We start from the raw sequence: 27,010 nt of genomic DNA on the forward strand, positions 1-27,010 counted from the left end.
TGAAAATTCAGACTTTGTTACAGCACACTTAAAGTTTAATTTGGGCCCTATATTCTGTAGTGTACATTTCCTATAAATTTCCTCACATGAAACTTCTCCTTGTGTGTAGTAACCTAGAAATCAGTGTGAGAAGGCAGCATTCACACCTCTGCATAGGGATGATCTCATCACAGTTTCTTTGCTCTTAGAGTCTCGGACTCCACTGAGGACACCCCTGAGACCTGTTTGATTTCTGATTTTGGCAAAACGCTTCCTCCCGTGAAAACCAACGTCAGAGGGGACAAGATTCAACTCTTATTATTTTTAAATCATGTCACTAATATACTTATTGGAGTCTTGCCCTGGGTGTAATAAAGCCTAGTTTAAATTGCTGAAGGGTTCAGCTGCTGCCTGGAACAGCTGCATTGCTGTAATTTGCCAATAGGATGTATTACATCCTGATTACAGTTTCTGTTGAGTGATAGGCCAAAATTACAAGGCAGAAATGTGGCTAATCATGATAAAGGAGATAAGTCTATTCATCTACTGCCTGCATTTAATATTTACAGAACAGATGCTGTTTGTTCCCTTTCAGCTGCATTTACATGGAAATGTGCCTTCATTCTGAAGATGTCTTAAGGTTAATGAAAAACATTATTGGACATTTTGATGAGGGAGGGAGGGAGGGAGAAAGCTGAAATATCTTGGAAAGTTTCTCGTTGTTTCCCATCCCTGATAAACTTACACAAATCAATCAGTCGTAGTAAGATGAGCAAAGTGAGCTACTCCAGTCCAGAAACAGACGTCTGTGAAAGCTGAAGAGACCATGTTTTTAGCAGATGGATTGCCAGCATAGGTGTAAATCACACTAGGAAAGACTGTACCGCTCCAGGGGTGAAGGCCTGAGTGGGCTATGAATGGTCTTTTATTGCACTTATTCCCAGTGAGTAATAGGCAGTTCATCATGCTGCAATTAAACCATCTCTGTCGGTGTTTTGCCTCATGGGCTGTAAAGCCGAGCCTTAGATGAGGACTGCATTAACACATTGCTCCCGCTGTACACCAGAGAGGTCCCGAAAGTGTGAGATTTGGGGGCAGAGGAGGCCTCGCTTCATAGCTCAGTAAGAGATATATTCCACTTCCACAAGCCCGTGGTTCCAGTCTGGGGACATCTGTGAGAGATCCCCCAGTTCCCCGCTTTCAGCCCCCACCCAGGCACCACGGTGACTGTAAGAGGTGCAGCGCCAGGAGTAAGCGGAAACGCGTCCGCCAAGGACGAGGCAAGAAAATGAGCTGCTGTCGTCACGCCTGGAGCAGAGCTTATAGCTCATGTAGTGACGGCGATTAAACAATGTCCCTTTTTGTGCTGCATCGTGGAGCACTGAACTGAGCCAGACTCATGCTGTAACGCACTAAATATCTTGCATCTCCTCCTCACCCCTCTCTGCAGCTCCTCCAGCGCCGTGTTGTTAAATAACTGCAAGAATTCAAACTGGAGAGATTAGGTCACCCCAGGCGGTCCGTGCAGCAGGGTCTATTTAACACCAGCCAGTAATCTGGCATTATGCACAATTTGGGAGAGCAGTCTATAAAACCGTGGGGCGGTTTCCATGGGCCAGTCCATGCAGCCAGGGTTGCCTGGTTCAGTTATTTTCTATTCTGCAAAGGCCCACTTACTCCTCAGAGTGAGAATTTGCTGTTCATGTGTTGCAGCCTGCTATGACTCAGAGCAGCCTTGCTGTCCTCCCATGCTCAAACCACAACTTCGCCCCTGGGTACTGAGCCTTTTTCTCCCTGATGGCTACCATGGCCTCCTAAACACTTCTTGGGGGGTCATGCATTCACCCCATGTCTTACCACCATTTTATGCACTGCATAACACCCCCCCCCCCCCCGATCTGGGCTTGCTAAAATGAAGTCATCTGCTGTGTCTGACTCTCTGTATTAATCAAGAAGATTTTGGAGGATAATTCGCTCAGCTTTGCTGCTCCCTCCCTGCTAAAAGGGATGCTGCCTCGTATCTGCTGCGCTTGTAATGTGGAGGAATAGAAAATCCTTTGGCGATGCCAAATATAAAGCAGCCGTTGAACCGTTTCAATCTGTTCCTTGCCAGACACAGCCCCCAGCGTGCTGTCGCCGCTGCTCATGCTCTCCCTCGCTTTGTCAGAGGCAGAGCAGAGTCTCCCTGGCCCCGAGCCCCGACATACGGCGAAGCCCCCGCTGAGCTGTGGAGCGAGGGACACTGCAGGCTCCAGTGAGGCAGCCCACAAGCCTTTGTGCAGCAGCAGGTCTTTAAAACCTGATGAAAGGGCTGATAAGGCAAAACCAGGCTTTGAATACTAACTGGTCACAAAACAGGGCACCTAACTGTATAAAAAACACATTAAAAATGAAAAAGAAACCCTGTGTTTTATATGGTCATTAGCATAAATCCCAGGATGGAGCGTTCTCAGCATTGCCCTGATAAGGTGAGGAATGCATATATTAGGAGGCCAACTCCCCAGGCTGGGCTGTGGGGCCCTGTAACACATGGGCTGCTATTTCTGCTTCAATTCCATGGTAAAAGGCCCTTTTTTACACAAGGGTATTGTGCTCCAGGAAAGACAGTACAGTCTGGTTTATACTAATCTTTCTCAAACACTCTGAGACCTCCTGATGAGAAGTATTACAGGAAAAAAAAAAAAAAAAAAAGCGCTATTCTTAATTCCTTCTTTGTCTCCACCACTCCGGCTGCACAATACAGTCCATAAGAGACTCCCTAATATATCTGATCAGAGCATTAGCCACTTACAGATATTCAGCTACACTAATGTGCTGCGAAGGATAATACCAAGGAGGCCTGGAGTCTTAAAATAGAGACAGTTTCCAATTTATGTTGTGTTATTGTGATATGTCAAGCGTGAGCTCCCAAATGCATCATGAATAATTGGTTTTACCCTTTTACTCTTCATGTCCCAGTCTTTCTTCTACTCAGTTTTTGTCAATTGTTTCTTGCGTTCTTAATTATTAGCAAGGAAGGATAATGCATGCAAACACTGTGGGGTAAATATTTTCCAGCCAAGCAACAGCAGACTCCAGAGATAAATTTCAGCCCGCAGAGCAGATGATGAGTTACACCAGGCATGTTCAGCCCCTGTGCCTAGCTGAGCTGCTCCTCTTACAAACATAAAAGTTTGACATAATACCAATAAAGTCACTCTCTTGAGGAAAATGAAGACCATTTGGTAATGCTGAAGTATAATCAACATTTTAAAAACAAAGCCATTTAATTTTTAATTCAGATTACTCTTACAGGAGTGATGAGTAGAGAGGGAGGGAAGCATTGAATTCTGGAGACACATTTTGCCCCTAAGAGTTTAGGCAGCCATGTGGGATGTACATTCATCAACTTAGGCTGGGGTCAAGGCTGGGTGTGTTTCTAAGACATTCTTTGTGACAAAGATAATCTTATATTTGACTGAGGGTTTGACAAGCACGAATTTGATTAACTTGGCTGTTGCAGTGTTGTCAGAGGAACAGGACTGTACAAACAAGAACTCCCTGGTGGGTGTTTCAGACCTGACCCAACCGTGCTCCAGTGAGGCCAGAGACAGACCAGCAGCAGTGCTTTTGTACATCTCATCCTGTATTTTCCTCACAAAATTCTTCAGAGCACTAGCAAGAGGGTCTCATTAGGTGAGCAGATGAAATTGAGGCTGGAAACAAAACCAAGCCCCACTAATTCTCTCTCATTAGTATAATTCGTTAGGCTACTTTTCTTCCACAAGGATTTATCCTGATGTCTTACCACAAATGAGTAATTCCTTCTCTTCCTCATTTTTCTCATATTTATCTAATGTTGCTCATGCAATTGCTGTACTAGTGACTACAAGCTTGATACTCCTGTGGTCAAAATGGGACCACATGTGCCAGTACATCATGGAAGCGGTTCAGAGAGGGAATTCGGGATCTTTTACGTTCTGAGAACTGGACTAAGGGCAAATGAGATGGTTATCTTGTAGGAGTACTTCGGAGTCCCACTTCAAACCACTGCAGAAGTCAGGAGAAAATCCAAGCCCTCTGTGTCCCCTCCCAGTCTGCCCAGTTGCTGCTGGTGAGTCAGCCCCGGGTGCAGGGCACTGGGCCCCAACAGCGGCTGTCAGAGGGCACGGAGCAGGCATGCCTGGAGAAGTTACCTGGAGGAGACAAATATTTATAAAATATTTAGAAAATCTTTAGAAAAATACACTGTGGGAGGCATATGCTGACTGAGGATAGCAAAGCAACCAAGGATGCCAGGGTGACACCTTCACTTCCTCCATCCCTGGAGCCAGCCAGCCAGCGGCAGCACAAGTGCTCTGCTTTGTCTTGTTCAGATCCCTGAGAAAGCTGTTTTACCTCTGTGCTGAGCTCCTTCTTGATCAGTGCATCAAACCCCACATCACAGCTGGTGCTGATGAATTTTTTGTGATACTGCTACCAGGCTTCAAGACCAGACTGAGATTGTTGTCTCACTACCCCACAAGCTGTCAAATCCAAGTTTACTGTGGTCACTGACCCAGTAAGGCAAAACCTCAGAGCATCACAAGCTTTCTGCAAAGCTCTTCCCCATTAGTTACGTCTGTCCCTACTGTCAGTCCTGTAAAAAATAACCATTTCTCTCCTTTCAAGTTTTGGTAATTTCAGTCCAGAATTGTAACGCCCATGTAACCCTGTGCAGGAAGCTGCAAAACTTCACCCTGAAAGCGTCGTCTTGCTCCCAAATCTGTTCCTGACCCCTCTACATTTATTTTACGTGGGTGTGAAATTCTCTTTGACCTAATTATAATTCCCACTTGGCATTTTGGCGCTGGAAATTTAGATGTAGAGCTGCTGAATAAAAAGTGTGTCAGATGCACTGTGGTCACCTCTGCCTTTCACAGCAGAGACGAGCAGACAAGGGCTGCAGGCACTGAGATCTTTTTACATTTAAACCAGTGTTTAATGCTCGGAACAGCCCCAAGATTGCAAGAGCTCAAAGCCTTACACCCAGGAGTAAGAGACCTCTTAAATATAGGCTTGTTGTTGCAGGGAAGGTAAAAGAACGACAGAGTCACTGAGAACTGTTCCTGAAAAACATTTATTTCTGTAATGGGTTTATATCACTGACTCCCAAGCCCCAGTACAACACAGTTTCCCCCTAGACATAATTCTGGGGACAATTACCTTTGATGGGAAAAAAAGCCATACAAAGAAGCCCCCCAAACAAACCGTCTGGTACCAAACAAACTGTGCCCAGGTTATCTCTGGGCCTCTGCTGCTGAATGTTTCATCCGGACTGGGACAGAGCTTCCCTGCTCCATCCCTCAGTCACAGCTGCAGGATGGTTCAGTGCCTGAAGGCCCCAAATAACTGATGATGTTGTATTTAACTGCAAAAAAACCCAGGGGGGGACATGGGCAGAGAAGGCTGCTAGGATTCAGCGGCTGCTATTTCCGCAGACATCATTTAAAAAGGAAATCTATGCATTTCAGTTTCACCTCCTGAGCCCCAGCATTAGGAAAGTCAAATACAAACCCAGAGACCAATGTACACAAAATAGGGAACAAGTGTCCAGACATTTCTAAATCCCTCAAGTTTACTGTGCCATGATGACTCCAAAAAACCAAAATAACCCCCACATTCGGATCATGTTGGGTCTTATTTTTAAGAGGGAGGGATAGAGATGCAGCACATAGCATAGCAACTGTCAAGCAATGTTTAAGGCAAATTTATTCCCATTTATTAAGAGTTGAAGAGTTTTTTCTTTGTTCGCTTGGTTGTTTAAGCATTTAGGTGACATCTCAGCTGGATGTTTAAGCTTAGACAATTTAATCAGAGTTTGAGTGAAGTCAACTCCAGTTGATCTGAGCCTAGAACAGCAAAAATGTTATTCCCAAGAATATCACTCAGAACAAATTTTTTTTAAAAATGAAAATAATCAATGTTCAGAACTCCCCCCAAACTTTCTCCCTTCAGAGACCAGGTTGAACCCAACTAAAACACACAGACATGCACACATATGAAGAAGGACTCGATGGCAAGCCTCTACAAACACAGCGCTGAATAGGACCAAAGCAGAGCCAAACCTAAATTCCACAGATGCGAGAACATGGACAGAGTTGTAAGTAAAAAAATGGAGAAAAATAAAGAAAAACAGAACCCCAGAGAGGGATGTTTCATGAGATGGAATGGAAAATAAAAGTCCGCTGTATGCAAAGAAAGGGAGGTCTTAGGTACACACACAGAAAGCTGGGGATTTCAGTTGCCTCATCTCTCGGTTGTGTTAGTTTGTTGTGCCTTTCCCCTCCCTTTGAGATCCAGGTGATGGTGCCAGGAGGTTTGTTCGTTTACTCAGTCTGTGCATCATAATTAGCCCCTCCTGCTTTCTTCAGCTCGTTCTTGATGTAATCCTCATCCAGCTCTTTGTGGTCACTGATCACAAATTCTTTGGCAAAGTTCTGCAAGAGATAAAGAAAAAAAGCTGTTTAAAAAGGGGATACTTGTCCAAGTGCCTGAATAAAGATGGGTTATCCAGCTTCCTGGCTGTATGAGCTGCATACCCTTATCTATTTTGTTAGAAATGATAAACAGAAAGTGGTGGATGAGACAGAAGACTAGTGATGGCAAAATCCAACACTTAACCTAGAAACATTTATGCATCTACTTCTGCAGTCACTGGCTGCAAGACCCAGTCCTGCCCTATGCAACAACTCTTCCTAGTGATAAATGCACAGGCTAGGTGAGGTCAAGTTTCTGAAGTAGTCTGCTAACTAAAAAGCTCAAAACTGTTGACCTTCTAACTGCCACTGACCCTCAGCATAATCTTGGGCAATCCACTAATCCTATCTGTGCCCTCTTTAGGACCCCTTCTCCTAAAAAAAGAACAGCGCTCCACTGCAGTCCCTGACAGTATCACACCCCACCAGCTATAGGAGGATGCTTCAATTAAAGATTGAGTAACACGCAGATGGTACCTGAACAAATCAGTCTACTTCAGTAGATTTACTGACTTCTCCACTATCCAATACACATCGTGGCCAAAATCAACCGTACCAGACAGGCTGCTGGTGTCCTTAATAGGCTCCACTATGCTCTGTGGTCTAATGATCCACAGTGACCTTTAAGGACACGCTTTATTAATACACTTGTGTGTGTCAGGGCAGCTATCTTGCTGCTTGGATGCTCTTTGCAACGTAGGGGGGCTGGGCAAGGCTTAGGCAGCGTGCTGCGATGTGAGGCTGTGAACAGGGGAAACCTTTCTCCCAGCAGATCGGAGTCAATGGGATCCCAGGGTGCCTTTAGGGCTGTGTCACTGCAGTCAGGGATCTGTGCCTCTGTGGGGGCTGTCCCTCCTGCCTCACAGCAAGGGTGGCACGCACGTGTGTGCACAGACATTTCACCAAACATGCACATTTCCTTCTTGCTTTAGCATTTTATTTCCTTCCTAACCACAACTGCAAACACTGCATGTGTCTTTTTCCCTTCCCCCCAAGCCACAGAGGTTTTACACAGCATGAACAAGCACAAGCATCCATTGCACTCTGCAGGGCCAGGGCCAAACTGACAACAACCAAAAAAAAAAAAATTAAACCCAACAGCCCTGCTGCAATGTCTCAGGAAAGCTGCAGTGCCTGGGTTCCTTGGCGATGAGCGCCCCGAAAGGTGATGGAGGCTCCCTGGGAGAATGAGGAGATGCTTAGAGGGAGAAGCTGTTATCTCGTCCAGGTCTCCCCAGCACTGGAACAGCCCCGGCACAACCATGAAGAAGGATTTCTAATTGGTTTCAGACTCCAAGCTATGGGAGAGCTCTCTATTTGTCAGCATCTCGAGGGTTTCAGTTTGGTTGATCCGAGTTGGGTAAGGGAGGGGGTGGAGAAGGATTCAGCTTGAAAGAGCCTCAGCACCTCTTTCATGCGTGGAAGAAATGGAAGGGAGAGCAAACCAGCTCCCTCCCCCCCGCCAGTCTCCCAGGCTGCAGCTGATCCTGTTTCACACTGTAGGAAATCCTCACTACCAAAGAGTCGCTGGGGGGGCGGGGAGAAAAAAAGCTCATAGCAGCTATGAGAAGCCTTGCCTGCTCTGCTTTGGTTTATCAGCAGCTAGACAAAGTCTTAAGAAATAACAACGGCTTCACAGCACCGTTTGCTCCACGCTTCAGTGGTCAGCTTTTCTGGTGTGAGGACACACAGACATTACAGGCACTCATCCATGCCTTAGCAGAGTTCCTGGAAAATGGGAAAGAACTTGTTTAGAGAAACAAATCCTTTTTTTTCTTTTTTTTTTTTTTTTTTTGAGATGGGAAATGAAGAGGCAAACTGCCCAAAACATTAGATTTGGTCATGTTCACAAATGTCCTACTTCCAGATCTCCTGTGTGAGTTCTCTCCAAAAGCTCAGCTCTTGTTAAGACCAAGCAAGTGACTCTCAACTACTTGATGCTCACTGAGGTGTGCTACCTACATTATTTTTGAGCTGAGCCTTTGCATCTCTTTTCTATGTGCTAACAGGTTTAGCAAATTTTCCTCAACTCAGGAAGCAGATTGTCCAGGACTAGCCCACTTCAGTGCTAGTCTTTGCCCTGACTTTAGTGAGAACTAAGGCAGGCCCATAAAATAATTTCTGAGAGAGATTCCGTGCAAAGCGTATGTATTTTATAAATGCAGGGAAGGTTTTCTTCAGTGCCCACTTGCAGAATCCAGCTGATTCTGAAATGAAAACTGCAAGTACACTCATGCATGAACAGAGAGGAACTAAATTATATGTACCACGAAGTAATGATAATTACTCAAATGTCAACTAGACAGTTATCCGGGTGATTCCTGGGTGATGATCTGTGGGCATCAGCCCCTACTTCCTGTCAATGCCATCGAGACACCTTGCAAAGTTTGAACAGTCTACCCCTAGCAGTGGCCAGATGGATTGTGTTCCTGGCCACTTTTAAATATCCTCTTAGCTGACTGGGCTTCCTCTTGTGCCAGATTTGTACCCTCAGAGTGCAGTCTGGGTCACTGCTATTTATAACTCTTTGCTTTCTTCCTTTCTGCTGGTAGGTGCTGTCAGCAGCTTCTTTGGTTCTTCACACCGGCTTTACCCACCCAACATCTCATCCAGCCTGGCCCCAAGGGGAGAAGATGCTTCTGGTGAGTTGGCTGCCTGGAACTCCTGCCTGATTCCAATATCCTACTTGACCCTTCTTCATCCCTCAACACTCTGAATTCACTGTTTGAGCTCTTCGGGGTTGAGCTTTTGTTCAGAGTGTAAATCATAAGGGGAAGGAAGGGAGGCATATAAGTATTTTAGAGACAGTTGAAACTGCCTCCTGTGTCATCAGGGCAGAAAGACAGGAGGGACTCTGTCTCTCAGATCAGGAGACTGGGCACCCATGATCAGCAGCGGCACATTTCAGCTGAAGGCCAGCTTATTCAGAGTTCACTCTTTTTGACCCCACTGAAACTGCCAGAATGTAAAACTATTCCCAGCTGATTTAATTGGGCCTGATAGCTAGACCAGGCAATGGTCCTTGTTTGGCACGACTGTCATCTGCAATTAGAAATAACTGATCACAGCAAACCAGCTCCGCAAAGCACTGGAAAAACTCCTAGCTTCAAGTGGCTAACAGCAATGCCAACAGGCATCCTACTTCAGCCAGATTTCTGTTCTGTCACCAGATTTTCTTTCTGCCCTTAAGAGATTGGGGTGAGGAAAGTCCCTGATTTCTCTTCTCTCACACATACGAATACCCAATGCCTTTCCAGAGAATTGCAGAAGTTATAGCTGCCTAAGGCGCAGTGAATAACTCTGATGCTTGGGGCCTCGCTTTGCTGACATGCATCTTCATTTTACACCCTCCACTTCCTTTTCTCTTCTCCTCCCCCTATCCCCAAGCATTTTACAACTGCAGCAAGGCCTGCCAGTGAATTCTAGCCTTTGTATTCACCCCAGAGTCACCAGCAGCCTACAGATAACAAAAACAATGATGCCATTTATCTTTATCACTCTCATGACACAACAGTGACCACAGTCGCTTTGCTTTGCCTCTCAAATCACTGAACACAACGTAAAAAGGTTTACTCATGGTCCTTCAATACACCTATCTAGCACGTACTTCACTTTGTGCCTGATTAGCAGAGGGTCACAGTTTTGTAATTCAAACCCAATGTCAACCTCCATGCAACACTACAAAGAGAAAGGGCTCCAACCATGCAGGTCAGGCTGCAAAGAGTGAGTCTGCATCTCTCCCTGGGATGCCTGAAATTGCTACAGCAAGCTCAGTCCAGCCTTTCTCTTCCAGGCAACTTTATAGGGTGAAGAAAATAAAAGGGTGGAGTAGATTTTCTTCCTATTCCAGGCCCTAAATGTTTAGCATATGGGGCCATAAAATTTCCTTAAGCTGGCCAAGGGAAAATCTGTCTGGTGCAGATACTGTACCAAAAAGGTCTGCAGAGGTCTTTATACATCCCAGCATGGGTAGGCCTGAAGCCAGAAGGAAAATCCTTGTATCATCTACAGACACTTGGGTTCTTAGCAGCTAGGGACGGTGCCAGGTAGCTGAGCAGCTTCTTGCTGTTTTTATTTACACTGGGGCTTGCAGCAGCCTCCACTGATGTTCAGAGTCCTTAGTTCCACTGTGCTTAATGTCACCACTCCCATCCACTGGTCATCTTATTTTCAGTGCAGATGCAGCACAGAAGAGAAGACATCACCCATGTTTCTTTTCCAGCATAGTATGAGTCCTAGACCTGGGGTCATGGGGAAGAAAGGACACGTCCCATGGCTGCAGCAGAGATATTTTCTAGCAGGGCTTCTGTGAACACAAGGAGAGCTATAACAAGCACCTACAGCAAAACAGTAGCACTGCCCTCCACTCTGGCTACACCAAATCTGGTCCAGCAATCAGCTGTCAAGAGTCCAAGCTATCAGCGAAAACCCTCTCTTCAGATTTACTCCTTGCCAATTTTTACGTGGATCAGTTCCAGCCACTGGGAGAAGCCAGCCCAAACCTCTGGCAAACACATCTCTCAGTAATGGGAACTACATTTCAGCTGATCTGCAAATTCTTCCTATCTGTGCTGCATCCCACTGGAAAAGTCACGGGGCTGTGTGTCAGATGTGGGGTGATGAGAAGTTGCTTATTCTGGCCTGAAAAAGTTGCTTATAAAGTTACCACCTTCTCTAGACTGGGACTAGGAGTTCTTGTAAATCCATATCCATTTGGTATGGTCATCACAGTAAACCAGAATATGAAAAACAGTCAAAAAGAACTTTTCTGTTTGCCTTCCCAGCAGGCTCTCACTCACCCTCCTCAGAAAAACTGTCTCAAAGCCACCATGACATAGCCATTACTGCATGAGTTTGATTTTCTGACTGCCTCTAACAAAGCTATTGAACCATCTTCTGTTTAGGCCCCTGTACTACCATAGGAAACCTAATGCACATACATGGGGTTTATATGTGCTGTATCTGTCCCGAGACCAGGGACAGCAGCCCCGTAAGTGGGTCCTCCCTCATGGGTACCAGCATCAATGCCCTGAGGAATCCAGAGGAAAAGAAAAAGGTGAACAAAAAACGTTGTGGCCATGAGCACCAAAGCAGGAACTCGGTAAACTTGTTGACATCACTACAGTCAGAAAAATTCCTCACCACAAAAAATAATGAATAAAATGCCACAAATATTTGCTCACAGAAACAGAGCTGTTTTACCCTGAATATGATTTAAGCAAATAATAGAGCACATGACTTCGTGGGGGCAGGAGTGCTGAAAAAAACCAGAGAAGAGTCAAAATTCATGGAAAATAAGACTGGCAAAAAAAATAACTGGCAAAGATTGGGCAGTCCCATTGCTGAGACAGCCCTGTAGGGGAATTCAGTCCTGTCAGGAAAAAGACCTCCTCACTGCCTAAGGGTTAAAATCTCCTGGTAGGAAATGCAGTCATGAAGGGCAATGAGTTCACAGAGAGGAAGCAACACTCAGAGGGAAACCAAGTCCTGTTTTCAGTTCTTCAGCATTTACATCAAAACCAGACCACTTCAGCACCGGCCACTCCCAGCCCCACAACCATTGTGCTTGGGCTTGTCCTTACTTGAAGAAAAGCACCACAACATCATCCCTCTGCCTCTCTGCAAAGGGAAGGGGGCCATTCACTGGAAGGCCTGGCACTCCTGCACTTAAAACCCACAGCTGCCAGGTTTCACCTTGGAGGAATTTTGATGGCTGAACCCAACCTCATGCAGGCAGCCGTTCCTAGCCATGACAAGCAGCTTACAATAGCCTTGATTTCTCAGCTTAAGCTGACCGACCTGTTTCTCTTGGGCCTCTGGCATAAAAGAGGTCAAAACAACAGCCCTCAGAGCACAGAGAGTGTCCTGGACAGATTTGTCCTGAGGCTGAATGAACCACAGCTTGTGCATATAAAGGAGGTAAAAGGCAGAACCATCCTTACAGCCAAGGACATAAAACATGAGTTTAAGACAAGCTTTGGATGATTTCCTTTTTAGCCAAGTAGAAAATATGCCCAAAGCCTTTCCGTTCAGCTGGTATCTACTGCCAGCTGGGTACAACCTTGGCATGACAGCTAGTGACAGAACTACAGCTGTGCATATGCTGGGGGGTCTGCTGCGTGCGGGGCTCATCTGCCAGCTCACCCACAGCACAGGGTGAGACACGCTTCTGCTGAGGACACAGGCCGTGCCGCCTTGGAGTTTAAGTTGTCCTGGTGTACTGCTTCTTAAAGTTCCCCAGCTGTTAAGTTTAGATCACTCTAGATTTAGGTTTAGACTGTACCCCAGAAATGAACTCCCGAACATCTTAAGCAACAGTCTGCAAAGCACAGGACGTTGCATGCTACCACCCCCCACCCCGAGGTCTGTCCTTGGCCTAGACAGAAGCTTAGTGGAGAAAAGATGGGATACTGCATCACCGTACTCCACATCTCCATTTACACAGGAGTCTTCACACATTAGTACTTAGCTGTACCCTAAAGAAGATATGGATAAACACTTGTTCCCCATCCTGGACTTACTTCTAACCTGCACTCAGCTGAATTACTTGGACCAGGTCACAGACTTGATCCAAAATTTCTAGCTCAGGTAAAGGGGAAAAGATGGAAAATAAATGGCTGTGAAAAAATAAAAAGCTACTGAATGTACCTTAAATGCAGAACGAATTTTTCTTCAATCCAAAACAAATACAATAAATGCAAAACCCATTTTCCAACAGTGTGAAAGAGGTAATAAGGATAGTCCCAAATAAGCAAGAAGACCTGATTCTCAGCTAGTACAGACCAGGAGAGCTATGGATATTTGCACCAGACGAGATCCATCCCTGTAATTTTACAATTATTACAGCTAAAAATCAATTGTCCTTTCTTCTTGCGAGATCTTTTGGCAACCTCCTCCTCTGACTCTCAGCATTGCTTCCCAAGCCACCTCCCTATAGATTTCAGAGCAGCTGCTCCCCCTTCCAAGGGAGGAATACAAAAGCGAGGGCAACCCAGTTCCTCTCCTTGCTCTATAATATTTCATCCTTTTGTTCACAAACCCATAATCTACTCTTCAACAGTTAATATCCCTTGCGTTTTCCTTATGGCAGGTGCTTCTAGGAGACCATTAATAATCCCCATGTGTGGACACTCTTTATTCTACGGATGCAACGTGGTGGGTTTTGCTTGCTAGGCTGTATTCAAGCTGTCTTTCACTTTGAGTGTCTCAGCGGAAGAACAACATTTATTGGCGTTTGTTCAGCTCTGAGCAGAGCTCAACCGTAGCTCATCAGTGCATCTACGACATAGCAGTGAATATAAAGCAGGCCTCCCCTCACACTGGAGCTTTGGTCTTAAATAAAGAGCCACAGTTAGCTTTCGCAAATATTACAAGATAGTGAGAGCCCTTCAAGTCTTACTGAGGGCTTCTCAGACTGAAGAGCTGTTGTTCTGGAATCCCAACCATTCACTTCTATATATCACAAACCCAAAGCTGTTATCTGCTGTACAAAAAGCCTCCCTGTGCCACACCTCCTTGGAAGGAGAGCCACGTGGCATGGGGGAAGTGCACCTATGGGCCATGCACGCAGCTACAACTGCAGAGAGACAAACTCTACCAATAACCTAGATCCAGCATTAGTAAAGAAAAAAATTTCCACTTTAGGGGAAACTTATTCCAAATGATGAACCAACAGTGAGTCAGATTTCTCATTTATCATTACAGTAAACAACTAATTGTAATCTTCTATGTGTAACTCATCTCAATCTGTAAAAATCAGAAGCACTGGGGTGACTAGGAATGTACCTGAAGGTCAAGAGAACTAGTAAGAGTAAAATAGCTCTGGGATAAATCCCCTCCACTAAATTTCAGTTGGACTTTCTTGACCTCTTTTTTTTTTGACAGATTAATGCATAAAAAAGAAGAAAGTAGTTCTGCTTTTATCCCACTCAGAGAGACTCGGTTGCACATGTAGAACTATTCAAAATAGTTGTCAAGATAATTTCTTATGGAAAGGAGATCACCGCTGACATTCCATTGAGAGGTGCTTTGGAGAGGGCTATAGACATGGTTCCTCAATAAAAGTGTATTAAGCCCGAGTTGTATTGTTTTCATATTTTAGTACAGATAATTTGGAATGTGAAAGCTTTTAAGTAACAGCCAAGAATGGTTAATGTTCCACCAGATTATTAACTCGTACAGACTACGAATCAAAGATGAAAGAAATGAAATTGCAAATTATATGTAACAGACCTGAGGGACAGACCTTAGAACAGCATTCAGGAATGCTATTCAACTCCAGAGGAATAAATTGTCTAAACATATTTTTTAAAAAATCTTGGGCTTAGTGACTCCTATATGAGTCATTCACTCGTACTCTATAATTTCATCTTCAGCTACAATTACACAGTTTCAGCTGCTTCACATGAACAGAGATTTTCTTTCCTATCTCTCAGGTGTCATTATGGAACTTTCTTTTTCAGAACAGACCCCTCTGCATAGTTCCCATTTTGAAACATTTAGCACCAGTGCTTATCTTCCAGAAGTATATGAATCTATTACATTCTTCATGCTTCTTACCTAAAAATAATCTTCTGTATCATAAAAACTAACAATGAATTGAGAGGGACTTCATTCTCATCCTTCATATTGTCCTACTGGGAGATTTCTTTACATAGTCAAGAACACAATTATTGAGAGATTATTTCAATAACCAGCCTGTTCTCCAAGCACATAAGAAAGACCATTTCTCAGGCATTGGAGAGCTGGCCCTAAGATTAGATGAAAAAGATAATCTTGCTTTAAATACTTCTTCAGAGGAAACTTGCTAAACATTAGCATCTTTTCCATTAAAGTCAGCTTTTTGGCAGCAGTTCTTTGCAGCCTTCCCCAATTCTCTCATGGCTATTTTTTGTTTTCACTCACTTGGATTGAGCTTGGAGCCCAACAGAGCAAGTCTGGCTCAGAGTGTGCTGGGAGGCCTTGGCTGAGTCAAACGGTAAGCTCAGTTGGGGCAGACAAATTCAAGTGAAGCCCTTCCAAGGTGTGTACCAAACACATTTCTCTTTTTCCCTGACACGCCAAGGACAAACATAAGACTATTCAAATCTAGTTATCTATTAAGAGCTGTTAGTTAATTGGTACTGATAGGAACCTCAGACTTCAGTTGACTAGGTCCACGAATTCACTGTGCAGAGACAAAAGGCCTCAAGAGAAGTTTAAATAAGGGCGTGGGGTTTTCTGTTTAATTTTACCTGCTTAATACTGCCTTGTTCTCTGCTATTCAATATTATATTATTTCCATCTCAAGGAAGGAGATGAGAAACATCTTAGTGGTGACAAGGAGGGGAGTGCATATATTCCCTCCTCATGAAATAGTTAAGAGAGCCTTAAGCTCAAATGTGCTTCTTTATGCCTGAGTGCTCAAAGGGCAGATGTTAAGTCTTCCTAGTAGGAAGACAGGCAATAGGAAACTGTCTTCTTGTTAAAGGATTAACTACTAAATTGAGGGATGATCCAATCCTTCCCCCTCTCTCCTGCTGGTGTCTGTAGAGCTAAAAGTGCTGAGAACTGGCGATTAGAAGCAGAAGGAAGAGGTTACCTGTACTACTTCTTTGACCAGAGTCTTGTCGGTCCCAGTTTTGGCTCTCTGCAGGCCACTGACATCCTCTCCAATCCAAGTGATGAGGGCAAACTTGACTCGCTTGCTCATGGCATCACCGGTGGTGAATCGGACAAAGCCAAACAATCGAACATCATCTGGAGAGACAAAGCAAAAAGGATAAAATGATTAAAACCAGAAACATCCCTGCCTTGCCATTGTTCAGGGTGAGACTATTGCTCACAACTTAAAGACCAAGCCAAGGCTCGGATCCTGTGTTATAACACCAGTGTTCAGCATTAACAGGGCAGTACAGGGGCGCTGCTTAAATGCCCTTTGCTTGCAAGGTGTGCTTTGCCAGTGTTTGGCCCGCTTCTTCCTGGGGTGCTCTCAGTTACTGGGAGGAAACTGGCTGTGCTGGCCAGTCCATGCTACATTAGTGTGCTGCTAGTGAGTTTGGAAATGGCTAAAATACAGTCAACGGGCACTTCAAGAGCACAGAGCTAACCCCCGTTACACCTTCAGGCAGATCAGCCACCTGCAGGTTACTGGTCAAGAAGAGAAGAAAGGATTTCCCAGTGTCTCTTTCTTAAGGGACAGCAGGATTAGGGTCATATCTTATAACATATACCCAGAAACTGGCCATTGTGCAAATCTGATCCTCTCCCCTCCTTCCCTTCAGCAACGTTTCTGGCTCACCTGTAGTTTGAGTTTATAAGAAGGAGGGGAGAAGAAGGAGCAAAAGAAAAATCTGCAATTACTTCCCCAGATGTGTTTTTCTATTTCTTCCAAAGCCCTGTAGAGAAATGCCTTGGATTTTAGAACAGTTCTGATCTTTGTTTCACAGCTGGTTTCTGCTATATCACACCAGACTACTTATTTAGTCTGGCCATATGCATAAAAACCTTGTAAACTCCTTGTCTCGAAGAGTTCGTTCCTTCATTGCAGGGTGACTCATCAACCGAGGCAGTTGGACGCCTTCATGATCACAGGCACTTAGAAAGCGTGTGATACCATCCACTCATATCCCCAGCCTCGGTGGCATGCACGATGCTGGAGCCTTCAACCAGGATTGTGCAGAAAAGCAGAGCAGATGGGCAGTTGTGCAATCGTGGAATATACCTAATCATAGCTACTTCATCTGTTACAGGTCACTCAAGACCTTTTAAACGAAATGAGATGACTCAAAACGAAAGAACAAACTTGCTGTTTGAAAAGAATCATGTTAATCCTCGTTACACTTGTTGTGACCAGTTCAACATGTTTTATAGTTATTCACCGTCTTGACTACTGCCAGGTGAAAACGCAGGCTCCAGGTGTAGTAACGTTTGCCAACATCCCCAGCCCTGGATCCGTTACAGCACGCTCCATGAACGGTCAGGACAGCCCCAGGAGCTCTGGGGACGGTGGAGAAGTGCTTCTAAATTGCTCATCCCCAGAAAATAAGCTGCTAGGAATCAGTGCAAAAAAAAGTGGGATTTCTCTGAAAGCTGACAGATCTCAGAGCTCCTTTAACACTTTGTTTTGCTGAAGTGTGAGTAAAGACAACGTCCCCTTACAAAAGATAAGTTTTAAAGTCTGAAAAAAAACCACCCATGCTCTCCCTATTTTGTTCTCTATGTACTTTTTTGCCACTGACAGAAGACTACTAGGGAAAAATGGAAAAAGGATAGAGGGAGGTGTGTGAGCCAGTACAGCATTTGAACCAAACTCCTCTAAAGGTTTCAAATTTGAAACAGAGAAAGAGATCTTACTCAGAAGAAAAATCCATGTGGACCTTTGGAAGGAGAATAAGAGTTGTGTATCAACAGTGCAGGCAAACAAAATTCTCTCAGATACCCTATTACTGGCAAGTACAAGAAATGCACAGAGAGACTCCTGTTTCTGACAGTAAATCCTCTTCCCAAGATTGATTAGAACCATAAATGAACCGACAGCCAGGAAATACCCAAGGTGAAGAGAGACAGTAAATCCCCTAACGTTACTATTAACAGTGCAATGAAAAAAAACTTGCTTTCCCAGATCTGACAAGAAAGGAGGCCACACTCCGCTAAGAATTGTACTGTGGTTCCTATGGGAACACAGTGCTGGAAGGCACTTTAATGTCATCAAGTCCTGGCCCCTACTACACTGTAACCGTGTCTCAGCCTTTCCCATGGACCCATCACTTTCCACCTTGAGTACGTAGGTTTGTCATCCCTGCCCCTTCTACCAAACGCTGCCACTGATCCTGAAGACTGCTTTGGAATATGCCCATTTATAATAAAAATAACAAAAAAATATAATGAATGTGAAGAATTACAAGTTTTTCTGCAGTGCTTTTTCATAGCAATGTAGAAAGCAGGTTCTGTGGCATGAACTTTAATTTGACATGAACCCACAGATCACCGGCAGCAGCAGGATTTGCTTCTCAGCAGAAAGGTTGGGAGTGTTTTCCCATCCTGTCTGAAAGCAGCTTGATCAGTGGCACTGAAGAGAGCCAAACCCAGCAATTCCATGTGGGCTTTTATCTATTAGATCACCTACGACTCAGTGACTATGAGCAACTCTTACTTCATCATGTCAGGTCTCAGTAAGTTTAATGAGCAACTGAGGTTGGATGTGGGGCTCTGAGTCACCATCTTGAGCAGAATTTACCTGGGGCTGGTTTACTTGTGGGGGCTTGAACGGTTACACCCCAGCTGCGTGCTCCCTCCTCCTCTCTCCCCACGGAGGTTGTATCCCCACAGTAGGCAGAACAGGCGCTCCAGCTGCCACAATTTTTGGTCCAGTGTATTTCATATAAACTACCCATACGTGAGGCTTTAACTTGATGTGCCAGTCTGTGAACTGCAGCAGCTGAGGAGCATTTCAGCAGCTGCAGAAAAAGCCAAGAGGGAATGTGAATTGGAGCCCTGAGCAATTAACATGTCTCCTTTCCTAAAAGGGCAACAGGGACAGATGTGGAGGTTTTTAGCACTAGTTCAGCCTGGGTAGGATCCCCTCCAAGTGCAGGTCAAAATCCCTGAGCAGAAGTAGTTGAGTTTCACAATTAGTCTGAAGCATGTTCGGAGTGATAATGGGATCAAAACGCAAGTTCTTTTATACTCCCAGATTTCCTGTTCCACAGTTAATCAGTTCTCCCCTGCCAGATCACCTCGCTGTGCTATAAGTCATCAATGCCAGCACTGCCAACTCCCCTAGAAATCTCAGAGCATTAATATTTACCCCCCACCCCCTGCCTCTTCACACTTACAGTGGGTTTAGGAATTTGCTGGGTGTGTGGGAGAGTGTAACAAATCAGAGAGAGACAGTAGATTTCCTCTGAAAGAGGAAATCCTGCCTAGCTCTATGCAACCACCTTCCTAGTCACTAAGCCATGAGTTTCGGGGCAGAGAGAAGCAAATAATAGATCTGGGTAGAAGGGAAATAGCAGCCTTATTTGAGATCTCACAAGTTACAAACAGCAGAAATTAACATTAATCCCTACTAATATCACTGCTCCTTTAAGTATGCTCGTACAGCATGACAACAGGGCTATACAAACAATTAAAAGTACAATGAATGCCTTAATGAGCATCACTTAGTATTTTTCTCCAAACCCCTTACTTATCAGTAGGCAGGATTTTCCAAATATAATGATTAAGCTGCCCTTGGCTGTCAACAAAGCTCGATGCCAAGCTGCAGAGATTTCCTTGATGGCATTCCCCTGTTTTTCATCCACTCAAACCCTTTGGTTCAGCTGTACTAAAAAATTCCCCATTAGGTTAAAATGCACTGAGTCATCAGTAAAAGATAATAGCTGCAGGAACGAAATACACTGTGAAAAGCATCACGGTTCTGAGTCTTTCAGCTCTGAATGGCCAAGCCAAGATAAGGCCACTGCTCCCAGCTTCACCTGCCTGCTGAATCAAGGTCACATACAGCTGATGGAATGATCTGCTTTTGTGTTGGCCAACAAGAAATTATTGATGGCATGTGACAGGTTTCATGAAGGATTTATTTTGTTTCAGTTGGATTAATTTTAGATTAATTTGTCAATTTTCCACCTCCTCAGTCACCCCTGTAGTCACGTGGCTAGAAGTGCAGACAGAAAACACTGGTTTTTCCCTCTTTAACCCTGTACTGAAGCCCTGATATATCTGATGCAGTGCTACCTTGCACCACGCAGACATGGTCATTAAGTCCTCTAAGACAAATACAAAAAGTTTGGCCCCCAGGGCATACTATAGTGGGGTACCAAACATTCTCCGTGTGACCCAGGATGGCTGACACTGGTACAGGGTACTCAGGACACAAGTGCATGGGGACAATGACCCCACGCTGACTTCTCCAGCTTGCCCATGTCCAGTGAAACCACCGGCAGCGTTTCATCAGGATGAGTTGCTCCTACCCCAGTGACTGGTCCTGTAGTGGTCTCTCTCCTGACCTGGTTATAGACTGGAGGGCAGAGTGGGAGAAAACAGGGGATCCATCTTTGTTCCCCTTTCCTGAAGAAAGGAACAGTTGCGTTTGTCAGCCAGAAGGATGGGCCAGGCAGGCCCCAAATCAAAGGCCATGCAAAAACACTCTTCTTTACCTGCTCTTATGCCTAGCAGAAGATGGTAAGATGCAGGGCCCACAGCCATGCTATTTTAATTAAGCACTACAAAACTAAACTGAATGCAAAGAGTTACTATTTCAGTGCAGAACTCAACCTGACGAGTTACTCCCACAAAAATGAATGAGGATATTGCCTAAAACAACCTCCTGTGCGCTGCAAGGGACAGTCTAAGCCACAGCTCCAGCTGGCAGCCGGGAGATCGCTGTCAAACACACGCCACTTCAGCTGACCCTCCCACGAGCAGGACTTTCACAGCAAGCAGGGAGGGCCCAGGAGCAGGAAAATGCTGCAAAGACAGTGCGAAATTCCCATAAGCCACCCATGGCCCCGGGTCTTCCTTTAAGTAGATATTAAGGGAAAGCAGGCAAGCCGAACCAACATTAGAGAAGGAAAACAAAAGCAGTAGGAGACTGATTTACAAAGCCCATTTTAGCAACCTAAGATGTAGTCAAATACAGATAAGCACCTATCTCATTATATGTCCTCGTGCATTTTTACAAATCTTTCCTACAACTTCAGGTGCCAACATATTCTTGGTGATCACTCAACTCTTAGCTCCTAAGGCCAGGCTTTATAGGACAGTTGTCGTAAGCCCAGAAGAGCTTGCATTTGTCTTAGGAGCCAATTCTATCTCTATTTCCTTCCTATTGTTTTATGTCAACCAGAAATTATTTTATAGGGTATTCATTTCAGACCAAAGATTTTCAGTTCTTCCTCGTGCTGAATGCACAGAATGGTTTTGGTTTGATCTTTGCAGACACATGAATAACTATCCCATTTCATGCTGTCACTGCAATTATTTATCTGGACTAGGGCTTTCCAAATAAAAGGCTCATTATTTCTTTTGTCAGAGATGCACTGAAAAACAACTGTTCACATGTGGCATGGGGGGAAATACAGTCTCCCGACCTCTCTGTTACTTAATGGCAGAATACATACTTTAAAAAACATTAAACCACAGACAGAGACAATGCAATGCTCTGCTGCTTCGTAGTACAGAAACTGAGGCAAACTGTCTGCTACAGTCAGGTATCACCCAAAAGTTTAAGTGGATGCTTCTGACCAGACTTTCAGTTCAGTCTCTCAGTTGTATGTCATTCTACTCTTCTCAGCAACAGTATCACCAGCCCAGTTATGAGACTTTGAAATTAAAAACAACAATTAAATAAAAGAGTCTTCACATCCTTCCATACAATAACCTTCAACTCTTATTTGTTTCTGGCTTCAAATCCACCAGCTCAGCTGTTTTTTTTTTTTTAAAAGTGTGCTGATGGCACGTACTACTAAACAACAAATTAATGCTACGTCTGGACTCATGCCATCTGCAGAGGGAAGAGCTGTAACTGTGAAGTAAAATGGATCAAAAGCCTTGAATTAAGTCCTTGTTTAATGCAGACATAATCTGTGCTGTTAAGCCCAACCAAAACAGTCCTTAGCCAGAAGACACGGGGGGTGTCTACACTGTGTGTTTAATGACCCTGATACAATTAATGTCCTCAACTTTGGTCTCCAGACTCTTTGGATCAGACAAAGGCCAATGCAGCCCCGTATGTCGGTCATTACGCAGGACTGCAAGAGGAAGTGCCACCAGCAGCCACCTCTAATCGTGTAAGGACTTGACTGTGCCAGTGGTTGAAACCAACCTCTTGACTTTACTTTGGGATAGGCTGGAGGAGAGGTGTTCACACATCTGAGGGACAGAGAATACTACTGCCTGAGACTAAAGCAGAGTCTACAACCTCTCAGCCAAAGTGTCTGAGTCGTCTTGTGGCCTGACACAGACCTTGACAGCAAGATACGCAAAAGTCCAGGGTTCAGGCTGCTCTTGCAGCATAACCCTGGGCCCCTGAACAAAAGGGCACCGGAGCTTTTCTTACCATGTTGTCTTCCTCGAAGAGTGCCAAATGCTGTTCCCAAACAGTGGGATGGGAAAAGGGTGATAGTTTGATTATGCAGTTCCTCAAACTCTTCTGCTAGTACACAAAGCTTAGTAAAGAGCTTAGGAAGGAAAAGCCTCCACCCCAGGATATGTGACATACAGGTCTGATGTGCAATGTGTATCTGAGAGTAGAGCAGTGCGAGTAATGAAACCCACACAAGGTAGAGGGGCTGCAGAGCAGCTCCTGGCTCAGAGCACGGCCCTTGCCTGCCCCAGGAGCTCAGCACCCCGCTCTGTCGTCCGTTCCTTCAAGAGCAGCCCACAGAGCCTTGCTGGAGCTTTGCAGAGAGCTGGTTTCTAACACGGTCTTTTTGAACCCCTACTGCCATTAAAAGAAGCAATTTCAGTTCCTTGCTATTCCCTTTGTCCTCAGCCACTCTCGTTCCCCGAGGAGGCTGGCAGAATCAGGAAAGGGTTGGGCCATGGTGTGCATGAAAAGAGTTATGTATGGGGGGGAAAGAAAAAGCAAAAATACAACCATGCTACCAACAACCCCCTCCAGCCCTTCCTAACCCCTGTCGTTGCATAAGGCAGGATATCCACCACAGGCAAATGTCTTCCAAACTGGCACAAAAGACCTTCTTGGTCTCAGAGCCACATGAATTAGCACACACTGACACCGCCCGCTCTGTAATTTAATGCCCTGGAGGGAAGCAATATGTACCGCATGCCAAAGGTGCTTTTAATAAGACTGGTTATTAAAGAAAGCGGGGAACGCAGACGTTTGCTACTCAGAACAGCACTGAAATAGATGGTGCAGAAAGTAGAACAGAGCGAGCTCTGACAGAGGGGCTTGGTGATGCTTTGCATGCTGAGGTTTTCAATTCCAGCTCCCGCTCTCACCTTCAACCACCAAATTATGCTCAGCTTCTACCAGAGGCAGCTGCAGTACTTTGTGGCTTTCGGGGCAGAGTTTTTCACAAAACAGGAATTCAAAACAAGGAAGGAAGTTTATTCTGATGCTGTTATTTTAACCTTTTAATCACATTTTCTGAAGCTGTTTGCATTAATAGTGGCTCTTCTCCCCTCCTGCAAAATGTAGAAGGAGATGGCATGTGGACCATGAGGGAAGACGTAGCAACAGGAAGGAATAATATTTAGCAGTTCTTCCCATCCCTTCCCATTCTTTTTTACTGACTTTCAGTAGAAATATTCCAACCACCTCTACTTCATAGTAACATTTGGCACCTTTCTTCCAGATAGGCAGGAAAGCTCTAACTTCACTGCTGGCACGAGCCTTGTTTTCTGACTACGTCTAGTGGTCCAGGCGAAGGGTTGCTGCACAGATGGAGGCACTGAAACTTGCCTCTCTTGCTTTCCCAACTGCTGCACTGTAATTCGTGGGTGGAGGAAAATCCTTTCTAGCACTTAGCCAAGAACCTGGTACCTGAATTTCACTAGTTCTTTAAGCCTCCAACAACTGTGCTCCAGAGGTGGATTTGAGGAGCAGCCCCGTAGCAGGTGCACGGGAAGGAAGAGGAAGAGAAGAAAGAGGGAAAGGGAGCAATGGAGCAGCTATAAGGGATTTAGCTCCACATTAAGGGCTAACAATAGGCCACAGTCTGCCCCACAGATGCCCTTTATTTAACTCTCCCCTTACCATGCTTATGCCTAAAATATGCAAAATTTCCTTTTTGCTGTAAAAATGCTTCAGTATTGGAGCCAGCTTGGCAGTTTGCTGATATAAAACAAGGTTTCCTTAAACTCTGTTTATTTTAATGCCCTGTTTATATATAAGGGTTTGGCACATGAAAATGATGGCAAGAAAACAAAACTGGCCATGTTCCAAAGTGCAATATGTTCCTCCATTAGTTGTTATACCCATCCTACCGAGCCCAACCCCGTGCCTGCTCTCTGCCAAAGACTCTCTGCCTGCTTAGCCACTGGCTAAAAGTACTGTCTTTTCTACAGAAGGGAAGATAGGAACTGTTCTTGAGAGGGTGCCACTCCAGACAAAGCAGTAAAAATCAGTTCAGATAAAATAAGACATTGACTCCTTAAAAACAAGGAGAAAAAAATGAATGGGGAGGGTTCCTCTGCAAGCCCTAGATGTCTGGAGACCCTGGAGATGCTCAGTTATCTTGGCCACCAGAGGAGACAGGGAACATGGCATTCAGATACTGAAGCCGTTGACCTTCCAAGAAAACTACTAACCCTTCAGATAACGTTGGCATGAACTTCAAAAGTACTGAGCCCTGGGTTCCCCCATGTGCCAGATAATCGCTTTTTTCCTTACGTCGCCCATTAAGAAGATTTGAGCAGGAAGGAATTCTTGCAGTACAGGACATCAGCTCTTCTGACATCACCTACAAGAGGATCCTTTGCAGTTTTGAGAATTTTCCCATGCGAAGGTCTCAAGAACAGCTGGAAATGAGTAGCTCTGTTACATCTAGCAAATGTCATAGCAGAGCACTCTGAACCATCTTGATTCAGTGGCTACCTTCCAAGGGCTAAAACATATTTTTCTCCTATGATACTTATTGACCAATAAATATCAGTCTGGTCCTGCCCTCCTTTAAGTTACTGGAAATCCTCCCCTCCAGCTCAGTAAAATACAGCCAAGCCCTAGGGCTTGACAGACCAATCTGGGCAGGCACTGGCGTTTCAATAGCTGTGGGACTCTGACCACAGCGCCTCGGGACGCGCCCCACCTGCAGAGGGGAGCGACTGCTCAGCACACAATTCCTGCACAGTCCAGATACCGAATTCTAAAAGTACAGGTTAACCATCATACCTGATCGTAGAGTAACTAGGCGAGGAAGACTTTGTTATAGTCCAGTATTAGTTACAAATGCTTCATACCTCATGTCACTTGGTGGCATTGTTAAATAGCAGCCAAGACAGGAGGAGAAGCTATACAATTCCCCCCTTGGAGTTATTTTGAGAAAAATCAAAGCCCACATTTCTAAAACACATCAAAAGTTAAGATCCGATGAAGTTAAATATTCCTCCATTTATTTTCATTTTCCCCAGGCTTTGTTTCTCCTGTTAATGTTCTACAACAAACTGTTCAACAACCAACTGCCACGTTTAAACCCAGAGCTGCAACTGTTGCGGTTGTGCAACACCACATATATGATTGTTTTCTGTGCTGTATTATTCAAGCCGATCTCTGGCATAACCACTCTCTTCTCGGGTTTCCCGTTCTTAAAAAATCCGAGCAAGCCTTCTAACTGCAGCCGCTTCAGCGCTATGAATACGACTGATAGAATTTTATTGCAAAATGATCTGTACGACTGCATCTTTTAAGCTGCAAAAATTTTTGAGTCTTTTTTGCTTTGAAACTGCAGTACTAAACAAGGAGACCATCGCTAATGAAGCGTTTTATCTTGTTTATAACCGAGAAGCAATGAAAAATTATGCAAAGGGGGGGGGGGGGGAAAGCCCAAAGGACCTTAAGTCTAAGGGTGAGACAAAGGACCAGCTGGACTATGGACTTCGGGGACTTGCACTCTGGAGGCTGGAAACCTGATCATGCAGGACCGGGCAGATGCGGGGAAGCTGCAGCACTAATTCCAGTTTACCCAAGTTTTCTCCCATCCTTTTCCCCCCCCTTGCACCGAGCAGCAAGAAACACGGCAAAGTGCCAAAGCAAGACGGAGCTTACCTGTGCACTTCCTTTTAAAGGTTTCATAGTCTACCCCTTGGTCTCCAGGGACGATTGTAGAGCCATTGTATTTAAAAGTCACCCTTTGGGAGGGGAAAGAGAGAAGGGGAAGAGTATATATAAAAGTCGTCCTTTGGGAAGGGGAAACGAGAAGGGGAAGAATATATTTAAAAGTCGCCCTTGGGGAGGGGGAAAAGGGATAGAATATATTTAAAAGTCGCCCTTTGGGATGGAGGAAAGGGAAGGCGAATAATATATTGAACAATCAGCCTTTAGGAAAGGGAAAAAAAGAAGATGGGGAAGAATATATTGTCAGAAAACATCCTTTAGGGGGAGGAGGGGAGAGCAGAAGGAGAATAAGGTCTATAAAAGTCACCCTGTCGGGAGGGGGGAGAGAAGGGCGATCACAGAGCACCGGTGCCTGTCCGGGAGATGCCGGGGGCCACCTACCAGTTCACCTCGGTGGCATCGTCCCTGACGAGGTTGTACGCCTCCCTGCACGCCTCCTTGTCGATTTTGGTGGCCATGGGGGCGGCCGCGCCGGGGAAGGGGGGGGTGGGGGGGTGGGGAGCGCGGAGCGGCGCGGAGCTGGGATGGGGGGGGACACCACCACCACCACCGCCGCCGGGGCTGCTGCCGCTGCTGCTGCCGCTGCTGCCGCCCCGCACCGCGCAGCGCCGCGCAGTGCCGCGCAGTGTCGAGCCCGCTGCCGCCCGCGGCCCGCGGCCCGCCTCCGCCCCGGGCTGCCAATGGCTCCGCGGCGGGCGCTGGGCCGGCCCCCCCCGCCCCGCCCGGCCCCGGCGCGGGGGTTTCGGGGTGATGCAAT

General features: G+C 45.4%; 1 protein-coding gene across 1 annotated transcript; it reads right to left on the minus strand.

The window, feature by feature from the left end:
* Nucleotides 1–5,058: 5,058 nt before the first annotated feature.
* On the minus strand, nucleotides 5,059–26,828 carry COTL1 (coactosin like F-actin binding protein 1). Its single transcript, XM_074913189.1, has 4 exons — nucleotides 26,635–26,828; nucleotides 26,185–26,267; nucleotides 16,057–16,214; nucleotides 5,059–6,437 (listed from the first exon to the last, which is right to left on the minus strand). The coding sequence occupies exons 1-4, from the start codon at nucleotides 26,709–26,711 to the stop codon at nucleotides 6,327–6,329; spliced, it is 429 nt and encodes a 142-aa protein (XP_074769290.1). The 5' UTR covers nucleotides 26,712–26,828; the 3' UTR covers nucleotides 5,059–6,326.
* Nucleotides 26,829–27,010: the final 182 nt, after the last annotated feature.

This window comes from Athene noctua, chromosome 9 (genome assembly GCF_965140245.1).
Source record: "Athene noctua chromosome 9, bAthNoc1.hap1.1, whole genome shotgun sequence".
NCBI lineage: Eukaryota > Metazoa > Chordata > Aves > Strigiformes > Strigidae > Athene > Athene noctua.